At 34.1% G+C, this 17,268-nt stretch overlaps 1 protein-coding gene across 1 annotated transcript; it reads right to left on the bottom strand.

Annotated features, from left to right (window-relative positions):
• Positions 1 to 194: 194 nt before the first annotated feature.
• On the bottom strand, positions 195 to 17,069 carry Ttd14 (TRPL translocation defect 14). The gene is given in 12 exon segments (XM_011648188.3): positions 195 to 2,627; positions 2,630 to 2,943; positions 3,294 to 3,475; positions 3,807 to 4,014; positions 4,265 to 4,665; positions 4,908 to 4,980; positions 5,072 to 5,200; positions 9,269 to 9,306; positions 10,095 to 10,132; positions 10,795 to 10,862; positions 14,881 to 16,817; positions 16,922 to 17,069. Coding segments are annotated over 11 exon segments (1,521 nt in total). The 5' UTR covers positions 14,921 to 16,817; positions 16,922 to 17,069; the 3' UTR covers positions 195 to 2,597.
• Positions 17,070 to 17,268: the final 199 nt, after the last annotated feature.

Below are 17,268 nucleotides of genomic sequence, written 5' to 3'. Positions count from 1 at the left end.
ATTTATTTTCTTTGTAGTTAATAAAAAAAAATGCATTTTTTAATCAGAAGTCCTCTCAAATGGAATTTTCCCAAAGATACATGTTGACTATAAAATAAAAGAAGTGATTTAGAAGATAAACTTTTCATCTGAAAGAAGATCTCTTAAAATGTTTGGGAAGGGTTTAGTACACGGTGGAAACATAAGACATGATAGGCACGTGACATTGTTTTATTAGATGCTTATGGGTACAATCTGCTTTCTAGATCCATCTACATAAACTGAGTGTGTGTTGATAACTCACTATTGCATTATTGAATGAAAATATAGACTTTCGTATTTATACACATATATATATATATATATATACTTTTATATATACATATATATTTCTTTTTCTCTTTATTTTCGCGAATGAATGTTTTACAGGCACTTCATCTCTAAACAGTGGCAAAAATTTGTGAATGATCAATTTGGCGTATAGAAAAATGCGAGAGCAAGATGTGTAGGTAAAGCGTCATCGCAGAATTCATCAATAAATTTTAGAGTCACGAGCAAAATATAGAAGATCTCCTTATTCACCTTTCTATCTTCATCGCAATTTCATTTTTTTCTCAGCTATTCTCTTGTCTATCTGTGAGATCTCTCGCCATTACATCAACAACACAGATTACAATCACAGAAATAATAAATCCGACAAAAATAATTGCGCCACATTATGTACAATTAACCTAATTACCTCTATAGCCAAGTACCTATTAAGTACTGATACATTATTAATAATTCATTGTGATTGCAACAACAGACTGTTTTACGCCATTTACCATATCTTTGGAGTGAGTTAGCAGATTGCAATTTTTAAAAGGCCTAAAATTAGAAATTCCTATACAGACTAAAGAAATATATACCAATCTCATGAAACTTGCCAATATTCTATAAAAATTAAAAAGACTTTACTTTGCCCGATTATAAAAGAGAGAATTTAATTGTCTCATATTTTTGATTATTTGATTAAAGAAAAGATAATTTTTTTCTCCTATAAAAATTGAAATCGAAAATCTGGAAAGATTTAATTAAAAAAAAAAAAAAAATAAAAAAATTATATATACATACATACATGTACACATATATTTATATATTTAATAATTTACATATATATATATATATATATATATATATATATATATATAAGAACTCTAAAACTAAAAGATGTCACCAATTCGAGTGACAGCGTTAAAAAGTTATACAAATTTCAATTCTTTGTTCTAATTATAATATAAGATTGCGATCAATTAAATTAATTTTTATGTACATATTTTAAAAATTCAGAACTTTCTTTCTTAATAAAATGGAATGGACCGCAAACATATTGTATATCCGCGAGGAACTTGCGCTACAATTGCAAACGCAAATGAATTCGGGCTTTAAAAATTTTTTTAAATATAATTTAATTTCAATCTTTCTGGCATACGTATGAATTTATACAAATGATTAGAGATCTGATAACTCACTTTGAAATCTGCTTCTCTTATATTAGTACAACGCCTACATATTGCAAAATACTACAATATCGTCGGAAATAAATTTTTAATATTTGTAAATTTTTTTAAGTACGATTAAGTACGATTAAGAAATACTAAACGTAACAGAATTTTAAAAAAAAATGATCCTAAAAGATTTTACGATAGTCCCAAGAGAATTTTCCTTAGGATATGTATCCCGATAATATTACTGTCTCAAAAATGTATCGATATTTTTCTTTCTTTTTAAGATTTGCATTTTCGAAACGCTGATTTTTTTTTTTAAATACGATACGTGTATTTCTCTATCACAATCGCTCTTTCGAGCTGAAAGTTATTAGACAATACTTGAGGCATACAAAGTAGAGTAAAGTAGAATAAAATAAAGCGAAGTACAAATACTCTTGGTGCATCAATGCACATCGCTCGTTCAATGGAGCTTCATCAAAACTTGCTAAGACCTCGTTTCATCAACATCGTTTAACTTTTATCTGCCTAATATTGATTTAATTTTATAATAACTATATTAATTAAAAGTTATATTTTGATTTAACTCAATTTAATTCGATTTAGATTCGAAAAAGAAAAAAATAAAATTCGATTAGATTCGACATTAAAAGTTCTTGATTCGTGTATTTTTATTTTTTATTACCATCAGAAATTAGCCTAAATATCATACGAAGGGATAAATGACTTTTCCCTCCAAATATTTTCTCTATTTGGAATTTGAAAATTTTTTTAATTGAAAAAATAAAGATAGAAAATAAAAAAAAATTAATTATTTAAAAATTTTTTAAATATCGAAGTTTTTTTAAAACTCTAAAAATTTTATTATTGTTAAAAAATTTATATCAGGTCTTGATTTTGATTTAAACTCAATCGATGTTGATGAGATCGGTTATAAAATCCTCCACAAAGATTTCTTAAGTACGACACGCAAGTTCGATTAAAAAATAGATATCTGTGTGAAATTTTAGAAGTCTATCGCACTAGTTGTTTGCTCAATATTAATTATAATCCGCGCCGATACTGACAACGTTAAGTCCCTCTCTTCTCCTCTCTGCTACAGCCGGAATTATTTAGAAACTTAATTGTTCCTTAATTTTCTGCATGTTTCTCCATTAGAATATATTATCAAATCCGTTCTTCTGCGATTCATCTATCTTTAATTCTCGTAAACTTTCATCCGACCTCATAGCTGAATTGCCATTGCAAATTTCTGGCTCTCGGCCATCGCCATTTATATTACATCGTTCGGCAAATGTCGCCTTACCGTTCGTCAAACCATTTTGGGTATTGACGTTCTTACTGACGATTATCTGTTGACGACTTGTAATGGAACCCAATGCGCTGTTCGTTTTGCAATCAAGTCCATTGCTTTGTATCTCAGTTGTTAGATTCTTTGATATTGGGATGCTTTGGGTCTCTGCCAATTGCATAGCACCTGTAAAATAAAATTCGATCGGTACTCAATCGCGTTCGAATATGCAATTTCTATTATTGTTTATTTTTTATAATCGTCATTACTTAGCGCTTGTTTATGAAATATACATGAATTTCGAATCGAAAAATTTGAAATTATTGAGCTACATCTCTCTATATTTATAAATCTTTCTAACATAGAATATATTAAGTACAAACGTATAAAAAATATATAAAATAAATAATATATAAAATATATAAAATAAATAATAATAATAAGCACAAACATACAAAGAATATATAAAATATTCTTAAGCAATAAAGATATAAATATTCTAATTACAGAATTTAAATATATCGAGTATTGTATACCGTGCAAATTATGACAATATTTGTTGGTGCTATTCCATTCCTCGCGTAAGCTGAGGTTGAACATGCTATAATCTGGATTGCCAGTGACTTCCTTCTCGATTGTCAGGAATTGAGGCAGAATGTTTTCTAGTTCATCACCCGTCAACGCTGTATATGTCTCGAGTAACATCAAACCTCGACATCTGTAATGTACATACAAAATTGCATCATTTAGAATAACGTGACGTGTTTTCCTCTCTCATTTATTGAATAAATACATACAAATAAGAATAAAATAGATAGAAGCGAAAGAATTTATTTTAATTTTTAATATTCTGAATTCTTGAATCAGTTATAAGCGAACAATTTATAAATATTATGACAAGAAACCAATCATAAAAGATATTCATTAAATCTCTTTTTATCAATTGATTCTTCGATGATTTAAAATCGATTTTTCCATCAAAAATGGACAAATTTAACAGAAAAAACTTTTAAATTGTTAATTCAAATCATTATATATTAAAGCATTACCTGGGATGTGCTGGTTCCCTGTAAATATCTAACTGAAAATACTGATTGTTGATGAGGAAGCAACGACGGCGCTTAAAAATGGTAAAATGCGAATCGTCCCGCTGAGCCAGCATGTTTAGATAGTCTCGATGCGTCAGTTGGGTCTTCACCTCGATTACTTGACCGCATATCTTCGGTCGACGAATTGTGTGAATGTATGACCAGTGACCTTAAAAAATAGAAAATTTAAATCATACCATTGCTCGAATTTTTGACGTGAGAAAAGAAATGAAATGTAAGGATGATCGATGTGTTATTAATCCATGAAAATCAGCAAAAGTTCGAGTTTTCCGATGATAATAATAATAATAATTTACAGAAATTAATTTTAAGTTTTTCAGGTAATAATATTGTTTTAAGTAAGCAAAACAGTTAAAGAAATGAAGGAGAATGTTTCATCACTCGTACGGGTGGTTTACCTTTCTGGCCGCGCTTGCGCAGACGGGCCTGCATCTTGGGATTGTTGCTCTGGAGATAATTATGCACGACATCGAAATCCTGGAAGGGCGGGAACTCGCTGTCTGCCGGCAGCGGTGCTTTCACGAGGAACTTGACCTTGCGACTGCTGGCGCGCAACCGGTCGCCGGTGTCGATGCCCAGTTTCTGACATACGCATTCGATCATCCGGCAGATCTTTGATTCGAAATCTTGCGAGTTATCGATAACATCGAAGTACGGATGACCGACCCAGGAAGCCGCGGCCTTGTAATCGAGTTCACGGGCAAGCTCGACGCCCTCAGAGCGACACGCGTGATCTTCCGTGGAGTAGAACTCTTCGGCACCGTTCGCGGCCGAGACCATGTGGATGATCTGGTTATATCTAGTTGGCGTAAAAGAGAAATACAAATATTTCATTAATGAAAGTGTTAAATGCCAGAATAATCAGCAGTAAAACATAATTTGTACAAGTGTACAAATAAGATAATTAGAGATATAATACAATATTATTGTACAATATAAGTTGTTACTAATTTTTTAATTTTAAAATTAGATTCTTCCAAAGACAAGAATATATGCAAGTGTCGAATTTGCAAAATTTTGCTCGTACATCCCCGACTTTACCTGTTGTCCCTTAATTCGACGTTGTGCCATCCGTTTGAGGCCATCATAAGCTCCCACTTATCTTTCGAAATGACTGAAAAATTTGTTTTATTAATCTTTCTATTATTAAGAGAGATTATTAAGAAAATCCATTGAGTCAATTATTTTCAAAGACTGATACTAACAAGCGGAGGCATCCATCGCCCCGCGATCACAGATAATCAGGCAATTCCTCGAACAGCTCTCACCCAGTTGGAAGAATGTGTTCTCTATTTGTATCATCGTACGCAAAAGATTTTCCTGAAATTTGAATGCTGCAACAAACATGCGAAAGAAAATATGACATTACACAATGAACGTTCTCACTCGTTTTCGAAGTATTATTTCGAGTGGGTAATCCGCATATGGACTTGGGTAATACTTGGAGCGCTAGCTTAAACAATCGCTTCGTTTATCTTCATAAGAGAAGAAATACAGTCCTAATAAAGCTCTAAGAAATCCCTATATTAAGAACAATATCTCCTTAGGAACAATACTGTTGGAATTACAGCGAAATCAATTGCTTCCTTTAAACGATGTCTCGTGGACATCGTTTGGACTCTTGTACTAAAGCCTTTTCAAGCGAGATTCTAGCGAGACGGGCGGATGATCCTCGTTCATTTAAGTGAAACGAAAGAAAATGTATTTGTGATTTTGAATCAATTCTTATATTTATCTATTTAATAGATACTTGATTTTGTACGTTATTTTTCTCGTGATTTTAAAAAGCAAGAGATATATCATGGTTTTATTTCGTGATCAACTTCAAGAGATAAAAAGAAGATTATTTTAAGGTAGAGAAGAGCGAGCACGAGGATTCATCTTTCGTCGACGAGATCTAGAGTGCCTTGCATTTCAAGGCCGAGACACAATGAAGAGTAAAAATAAACGTGTAAGAAAAGAATAAAATATATAATATTACTCATGTGCGCAAAACGAGACTAAGAGAAGCGATCGACAGGAAGATGCACCTAAGGGATAAAATAAGCGCCTATATTTACTGGATGATATGAAAAAGCAATATTAATATTATAATTGACTTCAAAAATCAACAAATTAAAAAGACGGAATATTTTCAGTAATTTCATTTTCAGGAATTTTTTTATCAAAATCATCCTGATAAATCCATCACAAGTTATCGCAAATTGATTGAAATCTCTTAATCTCTTTTAATTTTGCTTTCATAAGCTTCAGAGATTATTATTTTGCAAACTTTAAAATCTCCTCTACTTTCTACTTTATATTATGATATAATATCTATTCATAATATCTATTTCATATCAATATCAATCAGATACTTGTTATCCTTCATTATTCAAGTCCTAGAAAAGAACTACATTATTTATTAAAAAAAAGAGTTAAGAAAAATATATCACTACAGACAAAAAAAAAATATCCGTTCAATATACTAGGCACTTGAAAAAGTAAACTTCCTTTTAAGCGTCGACATTAGTGGAAAACTAGTGGAAAATAACAATCAATAAAGGATCCAAGTATGTTCAAAGCAATCATCGACCCCTTTGTGTTTCTTAGCTTCTTTCATCGTATCTCGGATCACACTCTAGCTTCATAACTCGGACTCACCCACGCCGGAATCGACTTCTAAGATCTCCGGCCATCTCGCCTCACCCTCACAGAAGGCTTCACCCTCACGTTTATGTTCTAGACGCGAAGTTTTCGCGTATGAGGGACACGGGCTCTCCGCTAGAACCAATCTTAATCTTGAACCTCTCACATTATCATTGGGATGATTTGAGTTGAGAGGGAAAAAAAAAATATTACGCTTCTCGTTTTTTACATCAAATCGTAAAAAAAGCAAACTGAAAAGAACGGAGCTAACAACTAGATGAAAATGTGATTTGAACTTTTGCATGTGCTACAAAGTTTAGAATCTCTCAATTGTTCTCTGTCAGTTTCTTCCAATCTTTTTTTTTTTCTTTGATAAGATTAAAAAAGTTTTCTCTCCTTGAGAAAATATTAACAATTTAATCTCAAGGATCAAATATCGTCGACAATAAGTAAGGAAATATGCAGTTCACATTACTTGTACTCGTGTTTCATGAACGTCATCATTTTTTATCTTTTTTCTTTTTAACTGGCAGTTACATACCTTTGCGAACAAGAATAGCAGAGTGACAAATAATGATAATAATAAGTAATAAGTAATAATAAGATAATAAGTAAAAGTAATGCTAACTCGATGTTAACTTGGTTAATTTCCCGACTTGTCACAAATATCATAAATGCAAAGACGTCAGTCTTTGATTGACGTCAGTTCTTTTGATTAACTATAATTCGCGAAAAATCAAGCAAATTGAAATTTTAAGTCTTTGAAATTCATAAAAATCTTAATTCATCGCGATAAAGTTTCAAATACAAAATGCAAATAAGCATAGAACAACGCTTTATGAACGTTTCAATTTTCTATCGTAAATTTACCGCAATTTGAAAAATCACAAAAATTTTGTGAAAACTGGTGCACGTGTTCGAATCATTTTAAGAATATATTGATAATAATAACAAAAAATAATCTAAAATTAAAAAGAATATATTTCTTATACTGTTTATAATATTAAATAAATAAACTTAGAAAGAAGAAAAATGTAAAATGCAATTGCGTTCTGCACTTACAAAAAAAAGGAACACAATCTACAAAATTTTTATGATTTTGTTAATATTTTAATACGTGTAATTAAATTATATATCATTTCACATCCGATCATGAAATATCTACTTCGTAAGAACATTTTTATAATAAAAACTGCATAATAGGAGAGATCTGAAATATGATACATTTGGTGTGCGACGATGATAGTGATGAACGTACACACAAAAGCGGGGAAGGAAGCCTGATATTCGTATTCATTCGTTTCTGTTCAAGGGCGAGCTGATTAAAGTCGAACCATCGCCTTACATAAAGACGAACGAGTATTTCCAATGAATAGCAATCATATTAACGTAGGAAAATTATTATCTTATCTCGATATTAACAAGGATTTCTCAATCCCTGATGTGTGTGTGTGTGTGTGTGTGTGTGTGTGTGTGTGTGTGTGCGTGTGCGCGCGCGCGCGCGCGCGCGTGTGATGTGCGTGTAGTTATATATCTCATTTGTGAAAATGAGATATTTTAATGATTCATTTAAAAAGCATGAATGCACCAACTGCTTGACCGTACGCGTGTGTTTTGCGCAAGTTTTCAAAGTACTCGCGGAGAAAATGTAATGGTGCAAGAGATTAAAAATAGAAGAGGGATCATAAGGTAGACCAATTGACAGCCGTGGCGCGTATAAGCGATGGTAATAATGAAATTTTGCGTAACGATCGCGAACAAAGTCCCCCCGCGATACATCGTAGAACGGAAGGCCAGAAGTTTAGTGTAAGCCAAGAATTTCGACGTTATGCAATCGGGCTGTTGTTGTGCTCGGAGCAGCTTGCGCGAACCTTTCCGCACATCAAACGTGACATTATAGCCGTTCTGGGTGCAACGAGACGTTTACAAGACCGTTCTATGGCGAGGCTTTCGGGATCCTGATGTATCATAACGCGACATAACAGGTCAAACTGATTTCCTTTATCTTTTTTTCACTGTATCAAGATGCAGAATCTTTTTTCTCAGCCCCCCCTCCCCCTCGTCCCCACTTTTCATCTGTAAAGCTTGGGATTTTTCCATCCGCGTTTCTCACGTCGCGATTGCAACAGTTGATGCAATCCGTCGCGTTACTGAGGTAATATCCATGCGCGATTTTATAGGGTTGGTAAAAAACAATGCTTCGCATTACCTCCAACATTGTGTTTTCATTTTGAAAAATTGTGAAAAAGAAAACCGGATTTAGTTGATTAAGTCATTAAAATGTTAACTTCCTTCTCGAGCGGATGGATAAATCCCAGCCGAGCCAAACTGTCGATTCACCTTTCCATTAATCAATCAATTAATGGAGCAGTTTTGACCTGCTTTGCGTTATAGATAGAAAACTGTTTTCACGCGAAAAGAATAGTTTTGCTGAAATATTTAAAAAAATTTGGCTAAACACAGATTTGTAATAATTTAGATTTAAAATAATTTTGTTATTAAAATTACAATTATGTAGGTTACTTAAATAGAATAATAAAAATTTTTAATAATTTTTATTCTAGCAATCAATTTGAAAATTTTACATAATTATTTTGACAGTCCAATGACATTATTTTCTAATTTGTATCTGACCAAATTTGTAGATACTTATGCGCTATTTTTACATACTACTGGAGATTAGTGTTTTAAGACAAATATGCATTGTCAGTAATTGAAATCAGTAAGTGCAAAAGGGAATAAGAGTGTGAAAGTCATATAATCTGCAGACTTACCCTCTTCCGCGTTCAGGTCTGAAAACTTGATGCCGCCACTGAAATGGAAAGAAAGCAGACAGCAGATATGAGACAATTGCACAGACACGTATTATGATACGCGAGCGTTATTAATCGAGTCTAATCGAATGTTTACAACAACTAGAATACACAGACTTGAATATCTTGCAGCTGCAACTGCAAGCGATCAAAGGAGCTTCCATTATCTTACATTGTCCTTGGACTAAATTGTTTCTGACTGTCTCTCTACCAATATTATTATAATATATTGTAATATTACTTTTCTCGAAATGGAATTGATGTAAAAACTTGTAATAAATTTTCTAGAGATTTTCGCCGAATAATCTTGAAATTTTTGCGTAGCTTTTTGTCGTAGATTTTCTACGAATTTCTTCGCTCATTTAATATTTATTCTTGCATTTGTTTTGTGAATTTTTCTCGGCGGTACAACTGGTATTAAACGAAAACGGAGGGCGAACGGCTTTATTTCAATCTCCAAAAACTTCTTTTAACCCTGTAATGCGTAGAACATAACGCACACATGGATCCTGGGAAGATGGGATTTCTTCATAAATATTCAGAGAAATTTTCGAATTAATATAAGATTAGTTTACAATGTTCAATTTTAATTTTCCAATTATCTCTTCCAATTATCAATTATCTCTTTCTCTAGTTCTTGAGAATCTTTCATCGTGAGTGTGCATTTCAGGGTTAATTTGAAAGAAAACCGTAATCGTCCGACAGGGATTCTTGTTCTCTTCTCAAAAACATTTCTCTTTTTCTCTCTTTTTTTCTTTTGTAAATTTGTGATCGTATAATTTCATACCTGAGCAGCACGGTCGCTGTCTCGGGGACACGGAACACCTGAAAAAGAAGACAACCACCACTCTATCGAATCCACAACGAAGGGTAAAAGCACCCCGAAACTAAATCGCGTTTTTACCTCTTTCAAAATCTCTATTTGATCACAAAGTTTAATTCGCGAGAAACATCTTTGATTAAAATAAATAAAAAAAATTATTGCTGTTATATTTTCATTATCTTTTTGTTAAGAAAAAAAAAATCGTTATTAAGTCGACATTAAAAAAATTAATATTTCCGCAAAATTCGAGCAGCTAGAAGCCATCTCTCTACGCACAATTACGATTCATTATTCAGCTTACGATAGAGTCTAACTCCAGAAAGAGATGAGCTATGGAAAAAGCTAGATTATATATGTTATCCTTGACTCGAATTATCGTACAGCACGCGACAATCGAACGATTTCTGCAGGTATACCGTAGGCTCTATGCAGAATGGTAATCATCCCCTTCTCGGTTATCAATAACGAATAACCTTATGTACATAAAAGTACTGCTGTACGACGTCTGTCGTATCTAACGCGGAATTGAGCGAGCATTGCTCCAAGAGAAAAGCAAAAGTCAATCAGAAGAAGAACTCGCGGTGAAGTTCTTCATTTCTTTCTCTTTCGCGATAACTTAGCTTCTTTTTGTTTTACGGTTAAGTTGGATGGATTCTCTACCTACCTTCCAACCCATGTTCTCGAAGAAGGTACACAGTCTGGTCTGCCCGGTAGTTTTGCCACCACATGGTCCTGCAATTGCAAACGTGCATTAGATCAATTGTTTCGAAATTCTTATTCCATGAGATCGAGAATCGACATATCCTAGAATCGTTGTACGCACGCGAGATTTATCTATTTTGTAATGCTAACTATCCTCGCTCGTTATGTAAAATAAACAACGAGTGTACGAGAAGCACAGATCTGGATAGTATTGGATATGCCTTCTAACTAAAATTGAGATCCAAGTGAGTTGACAGAGCGAGAGCGTAATGTTCTGTCCTTCTGTTTCTATATGACAGAGCGAGAAAGCAATATCTTATATACTTCTTTACCGTGTATTTTCGGAAACTAAAGGATAGAAGATACGACACGTCTACTGTCTCTTTCCATCTAAAAGAAAAGGCGTATCCAGTATTACAAGATCCATGATGAAAAGGCAGACGCCAATAAAAGTCAAATTGAACGTAATTGGCGCACGCCGGCATGGCTATTAACTCGTCGCGACATTATGCCTCATGCACATTATGCATTGAGATCCATTCGCCAGTGGCGAATTGGGCCCATCACAACCTGATACCAAAATAAATCACGCGATTAGAACTACGACTCGACATCCCGAAAATTTCAGACTTTTCTTGAATTTTTCCGTAAGCTAATTCTGTAATCTAATTTAATCTAATATTCCCTTTATGCAATTTTTCAACAGAATTCCTTAATTCTTTGCGTTTTAATAAAAAAATGCACCGAATTTTTCTCTACTAAGCGATAAAAAATAACGGAAGATATTTTAAAAGAGATATCTTTATTCATAAGATTTATTCTTATTTTTTTTGGTTTATCGTAAAAGTTTTATAAGAGATTTTGTTCAAATTATTAGAGAATATTAGAGTCTAAACAAAATTCGGTGTTTTCAAAAAGACGAAATCTCATTTTCATCTTTTTGGACACATTATTGTATCATCTTTCCGATCGTGAGAAAACAAAAAGTTATAAAGAAACATGTAGTACAGTTTTTTTTAAAAGTTGCTCCGTATATCGTATCATTCATTTTGCATTTCGAAATTATGTTCGTTTTACACTTCTCATTACGTCATATTGTGCAAATTGTCAGAAATAATTCTTATTAAAGATTAATCCACCAAAAGATAACGCGTTAACAATAAAATGAACTCGATAAGACTATCTATACGTATGCGCTATCTATGAATAACTTCGAATAACTTCCGGTTTTTATCTGTTCTTAATACAAAACAAATAAGGAATATCGTTTATCAAAACTGAGAAGAAATAGACACAACACGAATGTCTGAGGAACGTCTGAAGCTTGTAAGGCTTAGTATTTTGTAATTTATACATTTAACAATAACGATTACGTAAATGATGAATAATTTTTTTAAGACTCAGATATAATAAAAGGAATAAGGAACAAGTAAACATAGGAAATTAGAAATTATAGCGAATTAAATTTCAAGATATGAAAAATCATGCTTTAATGTATAATCAAGGAACGCTACATAGAGAGAACAATTTTGCAAATTTAAAAATTTGATCAGACCTGAAAATAATTTTGTTAGATTATCAAAATTATTATGTAGCTTAAACATGATAATACTGCAAAAAATATTTGATCCTCTAGAAACCAACTTGAATGTCGTGCATAATAATTTTGAAGATCCAATAAAATTATTTTCAGATCTATGTGTAATTAAATTTTTAGATTGGCCAGTATAAAACTGTTTTTTTTCTCGTAAAATTGATCGAAACAATTCTTCCTAATTCTCTATATTTACTTCCTTATTTCTTTTTTTTTTTTTTCTAAACTTTTATATACGATGATAAATATAAAATAATGAACAACGCAGATAATGAATGAAAAATAAATACCGAAAATTTATGCGGACGAGAGAGAGAGACACACGAGAGAGAGAGAGAGAGAGAGAGAGAGAGAGAGAGGGGGGGGGGAGGAACCCGTTGAGTCCGTCTCTGTTCGGTTCCCCCTTGGCCTCTTCCCCCAGATAACCCGGTACAGTTGTGGCCGCGTGTCCCTGCGTGGCGCGTGGAATCGATCGACATCCGCGCGTGGCTACGATAACGAACGTCGCAAAATGCGAAGAGGACGGACGGCAAGAGACAGTGCGGCGCGACGTCGCACTGTGAACCGCGCGATGGACTTCTGCGAATTCTATTTACAAAATTTCGACACGTTGCTAATTATGTTTCGACCCTCCCGAAAAGCTTTGAAGCTTTCTAGTTTCGCGTTTCGAAGTTCAAAATTCCGACAAAAGAATCTGGAAGCGTTTTTTCTTCACAATTTTTCTTTTTCCTTTGCAGGAAATTTCTTTTTCTCCGAAATTTCTTTTCTTCAATTGAGACATTTTCCTTTAAGGATTCAAACGGTATTTCAAGAAGTTTATCGAAAGATACTAGAACTTTAACCAATCTGGATTGGAAATTAAATTAAAAATTAAAAATTAATTTTAAATTAAATTAAACCGAATGAAGAAATTACGACGATTTTATGATTTTCGTATGACGTGAATGGAAATATAAAGTAAACGTTCCATGCATTTAGATTCTTATTTTTTGCATTTCATCATTAGAATTAGCTAGAGAAGAAGTGATAGTTTTGCGATAGACGAACAGTTCGCTCTTTCATGCACTTATCTTTTTCTTGACTTTCTTGGGATTTTCGATTATTTTACTGCTTATTTCATTTATGACCAAGAAAATTGCGAACGGTCGCATTGTCGCAACCACGTGCGCCCATCACATCGTCGAGACAAACGTTTCTGTTTGAAAATTCCCCTCGTGCGAAATAAAAATCCGCAGACACGTGTTCTATTCTCGTATCGTCCGTCGTGAGCGGACAGAATTACGACATCACGCGGCGATTGTCCTCGGAGAGAGAAATTTAAAAAGAAAAAAAAAAAGAAGACTGGTTGACATATGTAATTTGCTTAAAAAGTGTGTTTAAAGTTTGTTTAAAAGTGAAGACGATGAATTCGGCACAGCTGAAGAGGAAATGGCTCTGGGAATATTTTTAAGCGAAGCACGTGTTTCGCATTTATCTTTTTTCTTTCTTTTATCGATTAATGCGTTTTTCCAATCTCATGAATTTCGAAAATTTATCTGCAGGATCGATTCTTAATTATGAAAATGAGATAATCGGTGTAAAATACTTTTTTCTAACTATAGAATAGAAGACTGATCTAACGAAACGCTGTACGGAAAAAAGAAAGTAGCTGCCATTGCTAAAAACTGCATGTGATAGCTATATATGTTGTAATATGGATAGCTAATATCTTAATTGTTGATATCTATATTATTTGCTATTTGCTCTATTTACTGTATTAGGAGCTAGAACAAAACGATTTGCTGTTGCTCCTGATACATAAATATAGTAGCAAATAATATAAGTATCACAACTAAATATTAACTATCCATATATTATAACATAATATAGGCAGCTATGGCAGCTATTTTCTTTTTTCCGCATGGACGTCGAAAGATACATCGTCGCGTTACAATGCGGAAGTTTTCGTAATTTCGACACGAGATCAATCGAATTGCGCAAATAAAAATACAAAATAAAAAATAAAAAAATAAAAAAAAAAGTAGATACTTGTCTTAAAACACGCGAGTGTAAAGGTAGAAAATAGACTAAGAGAAATATGCGGTAAGTAAAAACATAAAATAGATCAAGGTAAGCACGCGGTATCGTTGCCGATTTTTCAAGAGATTTCAACATACCTCGTCGTTCGTAAAAAAATCTTTGAAATTATTTTGAAAGGACTCGAACTCGAGGGGGAGCGATGTTCGATACCCGAGTTCCCAGGAACACGAAATGTGCGAAAATCAATGGGATACGCACGATACCGCATGTTTATGCACGTCCTACTCAGACTACTCATTCCTCGTGAGATTCAGTAGTAAAACCCAGAATGGACTCGACGAAGGTTAATTCAATGCTTAATCTACTCCTGCTCGCAGAGAGGAGAGGCCTCGTGCGCGCGCGGAAAAAAAAAACGCGACGTGTTCTGTTACATACCTCCGGTCAGCACTAACTTGTACACGCGTTTCTGATCCATCGTCGTGGCGGTTCCACTTCCGTTTTCGGCCGGAGAATCGGTTCTCTTTTTCACTCCGCCCTCACCTCCTCCCGTCCTGTCGTCGCGACAGTGTTTGGAGCCTTCCTCCGGAAGGGGTTGTCGCTTTCCTCCTCTTCCCCACGAGACGAGGATGCCGAGGGTGGCGAGGGTGCGATGCTCGAGGGCGGCGGTGATCGGTACTAGATAAATACCTGGTGGTGCATCTCGAATCGGCGCGTGCTCGACCGCGTGCTCGGATGATGCATGGAAAAACGACGACGAGGAACGAGACCAAGAACTATGACGATGACGACGAACGAGACCAAGAATTACGACGACGACGACGATGATGATGAAGATACCCTCGGGCGCGAACTTACTCGATGATCGTCGTCATTCGCTCACCGCGAATGTCTGTCCGTCCGTCTGTTTTCCGTGGCGGAGAACGAGAGACAGAGAGAGAAAGAGAGAGAGAGAAGAGGGAGGAAACACGGCACCGTCTCGCGCGTGCGGCTCGGCACAACAAATGCACACGTCCGTCTTGCTTCGTTGCTCGGAAGCCTCTGAAGCAGTATTGTGAATCGGGCCGGGTTTTTCGCGCATGCGTGACGAAACAGACATAAAACAGCGACGTCTGTGACGTAGCGATGTTGGGCGCAAAAGCTTGGCGTGAAATGGCGCGAAAGTTTTAACGGGATTATCGCCGAATAAGTTAGATATAAATGAGGTAAGTATTTTACACGTAATACTTATATTTTTGCATAATAAATTCTTTTTAAATTAGAAAAATTTTTATGTCATTACTTATGAACAATCAATGTTACATAATTTTACTTATATTAGATACGTTACTGATAGTCTATTCGCCGCGCATGCGCGAAAAACCCGGCCCGATTCACACACTGCTCTGAAGTGAGTTGCACACGGTTGCGCAGCTGGTCGTGAATCGCGCGAAGTCACACGCGCTCCATAGAAACCGGAAGTGACGATCCGGAACCGGAAGTAATGACTGATTCCGCGCCAAATTCGAGTGTGTTCCTTGGTATTTACGTACTCGTGTTTGCTTCACGTCTTAAATAAAAGATAAAAAATTTATCTTATGTCCATTTCTATCAATATAGATTAATTTTGGTTTAACTTAATCTTTATTTAATTCTTAGAATTAAAAGAAATTAAAAAGTAAGCTAATAACTGAGATTAAAGTTAATCTCCATTGCTAGAAATGAACATTGATAAACAAAAACTTATGTTACATACAGCTTTATCTAACTCGTGTCTTTACATTGGGATTTTAAGACTTGTTTTCTAGAGTTTAACTTATATCAACTCATATTTTACAAAATCAGTATTACTCAATCAGTATCATATAAAACAAATTCTTCTGTTTAAATGATGAATGCCGTTTGGTAAATGGTAAATCATAAAACAAACATAAAGTTCGATACATAAAGTTTAACAGATAAAGTTGAAAGATGAAAAGATTAGAATAATAAATCGATAGAAAAATAATTGACTGTTTTTTAACCATAATAATCATAATATTCAAATATTTAACCATATATTGGCCTCGAAAACACTCTTTCAAAGATACTAGCTTCAAACATAATGGGACACGCCGACTATAAACAAATATAATAAGAATCGATTTAATCTAATGTTATTAATATTTAAATTTAAATAATATTTAAATTACATTTAATTATAGAATAACGAGAGTGCTAGATTTCTTATATTAGATTTTCTTACATTAATATCCTTTACGTTCTACATGTAGAATATTTTCTTCGAATAATCAATCTGTTGGGCGATGTTCTGTCTGTATCTTAATGAAAGCTTTGGAACAAACGACTGTTGTTCCAAAATTGTTTCCACGAAGATCGATTCAGAATTATCATATCTACTTTGAATATATATAGATATATTTGAATATAGAGATTAGCAAAATAGTTAAGGCATATATTATCGATTGCGCTCGGTCCACAATGCGGGAACTAAACTTACCGAGATTATTCTTGATTTCTCATTTACGAGAGAAAATATAAGAGCACCTTTACGCGATAATTCTGCGTCGCGAGATCGCAAGAAGACTTGACCGTGACAGGTGTCGTCTTTATATATTTCATACTCCCCACGCTGCGACCGTTTAAACTTTGGAAAATACCTCGATGGAAAAAAAAACGACGAACACCTCTTTATCGCTCTCATTCGCGCAACCGCAATAAAAATAACGTCCTTGGTATAGATAACACGCTCTGCTGAGTCTCCCCTAGTTTATCCTCTTCCCGAGCAACATGAGAGCGCAAAATAGATCTAAAAGATATGTAAAATATCTCTTTTTATGCATTCTT

The sequence above is a fragment of the Pogonomyrmex barbatus genome, unplaced genomic scaffold (assembly GCF_055798465.1).
Source record: "Pogonomyrmex barbatus isolate J1 unplaced genomic scaffold, ASM5579846v1 scaffold7, whole genome shotgun sequence".
NCBI lineage: Eukaryota > Metazoa > Arthropoda > Insecta > Hymenoptera > Formicidae > Pogonomyrmex > Pogonomyrmex barbatus.
The sequence above is the reverse complement of the archived record's forward strand: the minus strand, read 5'-3'. Positions and strand labels throughout refer to the sequence as shown.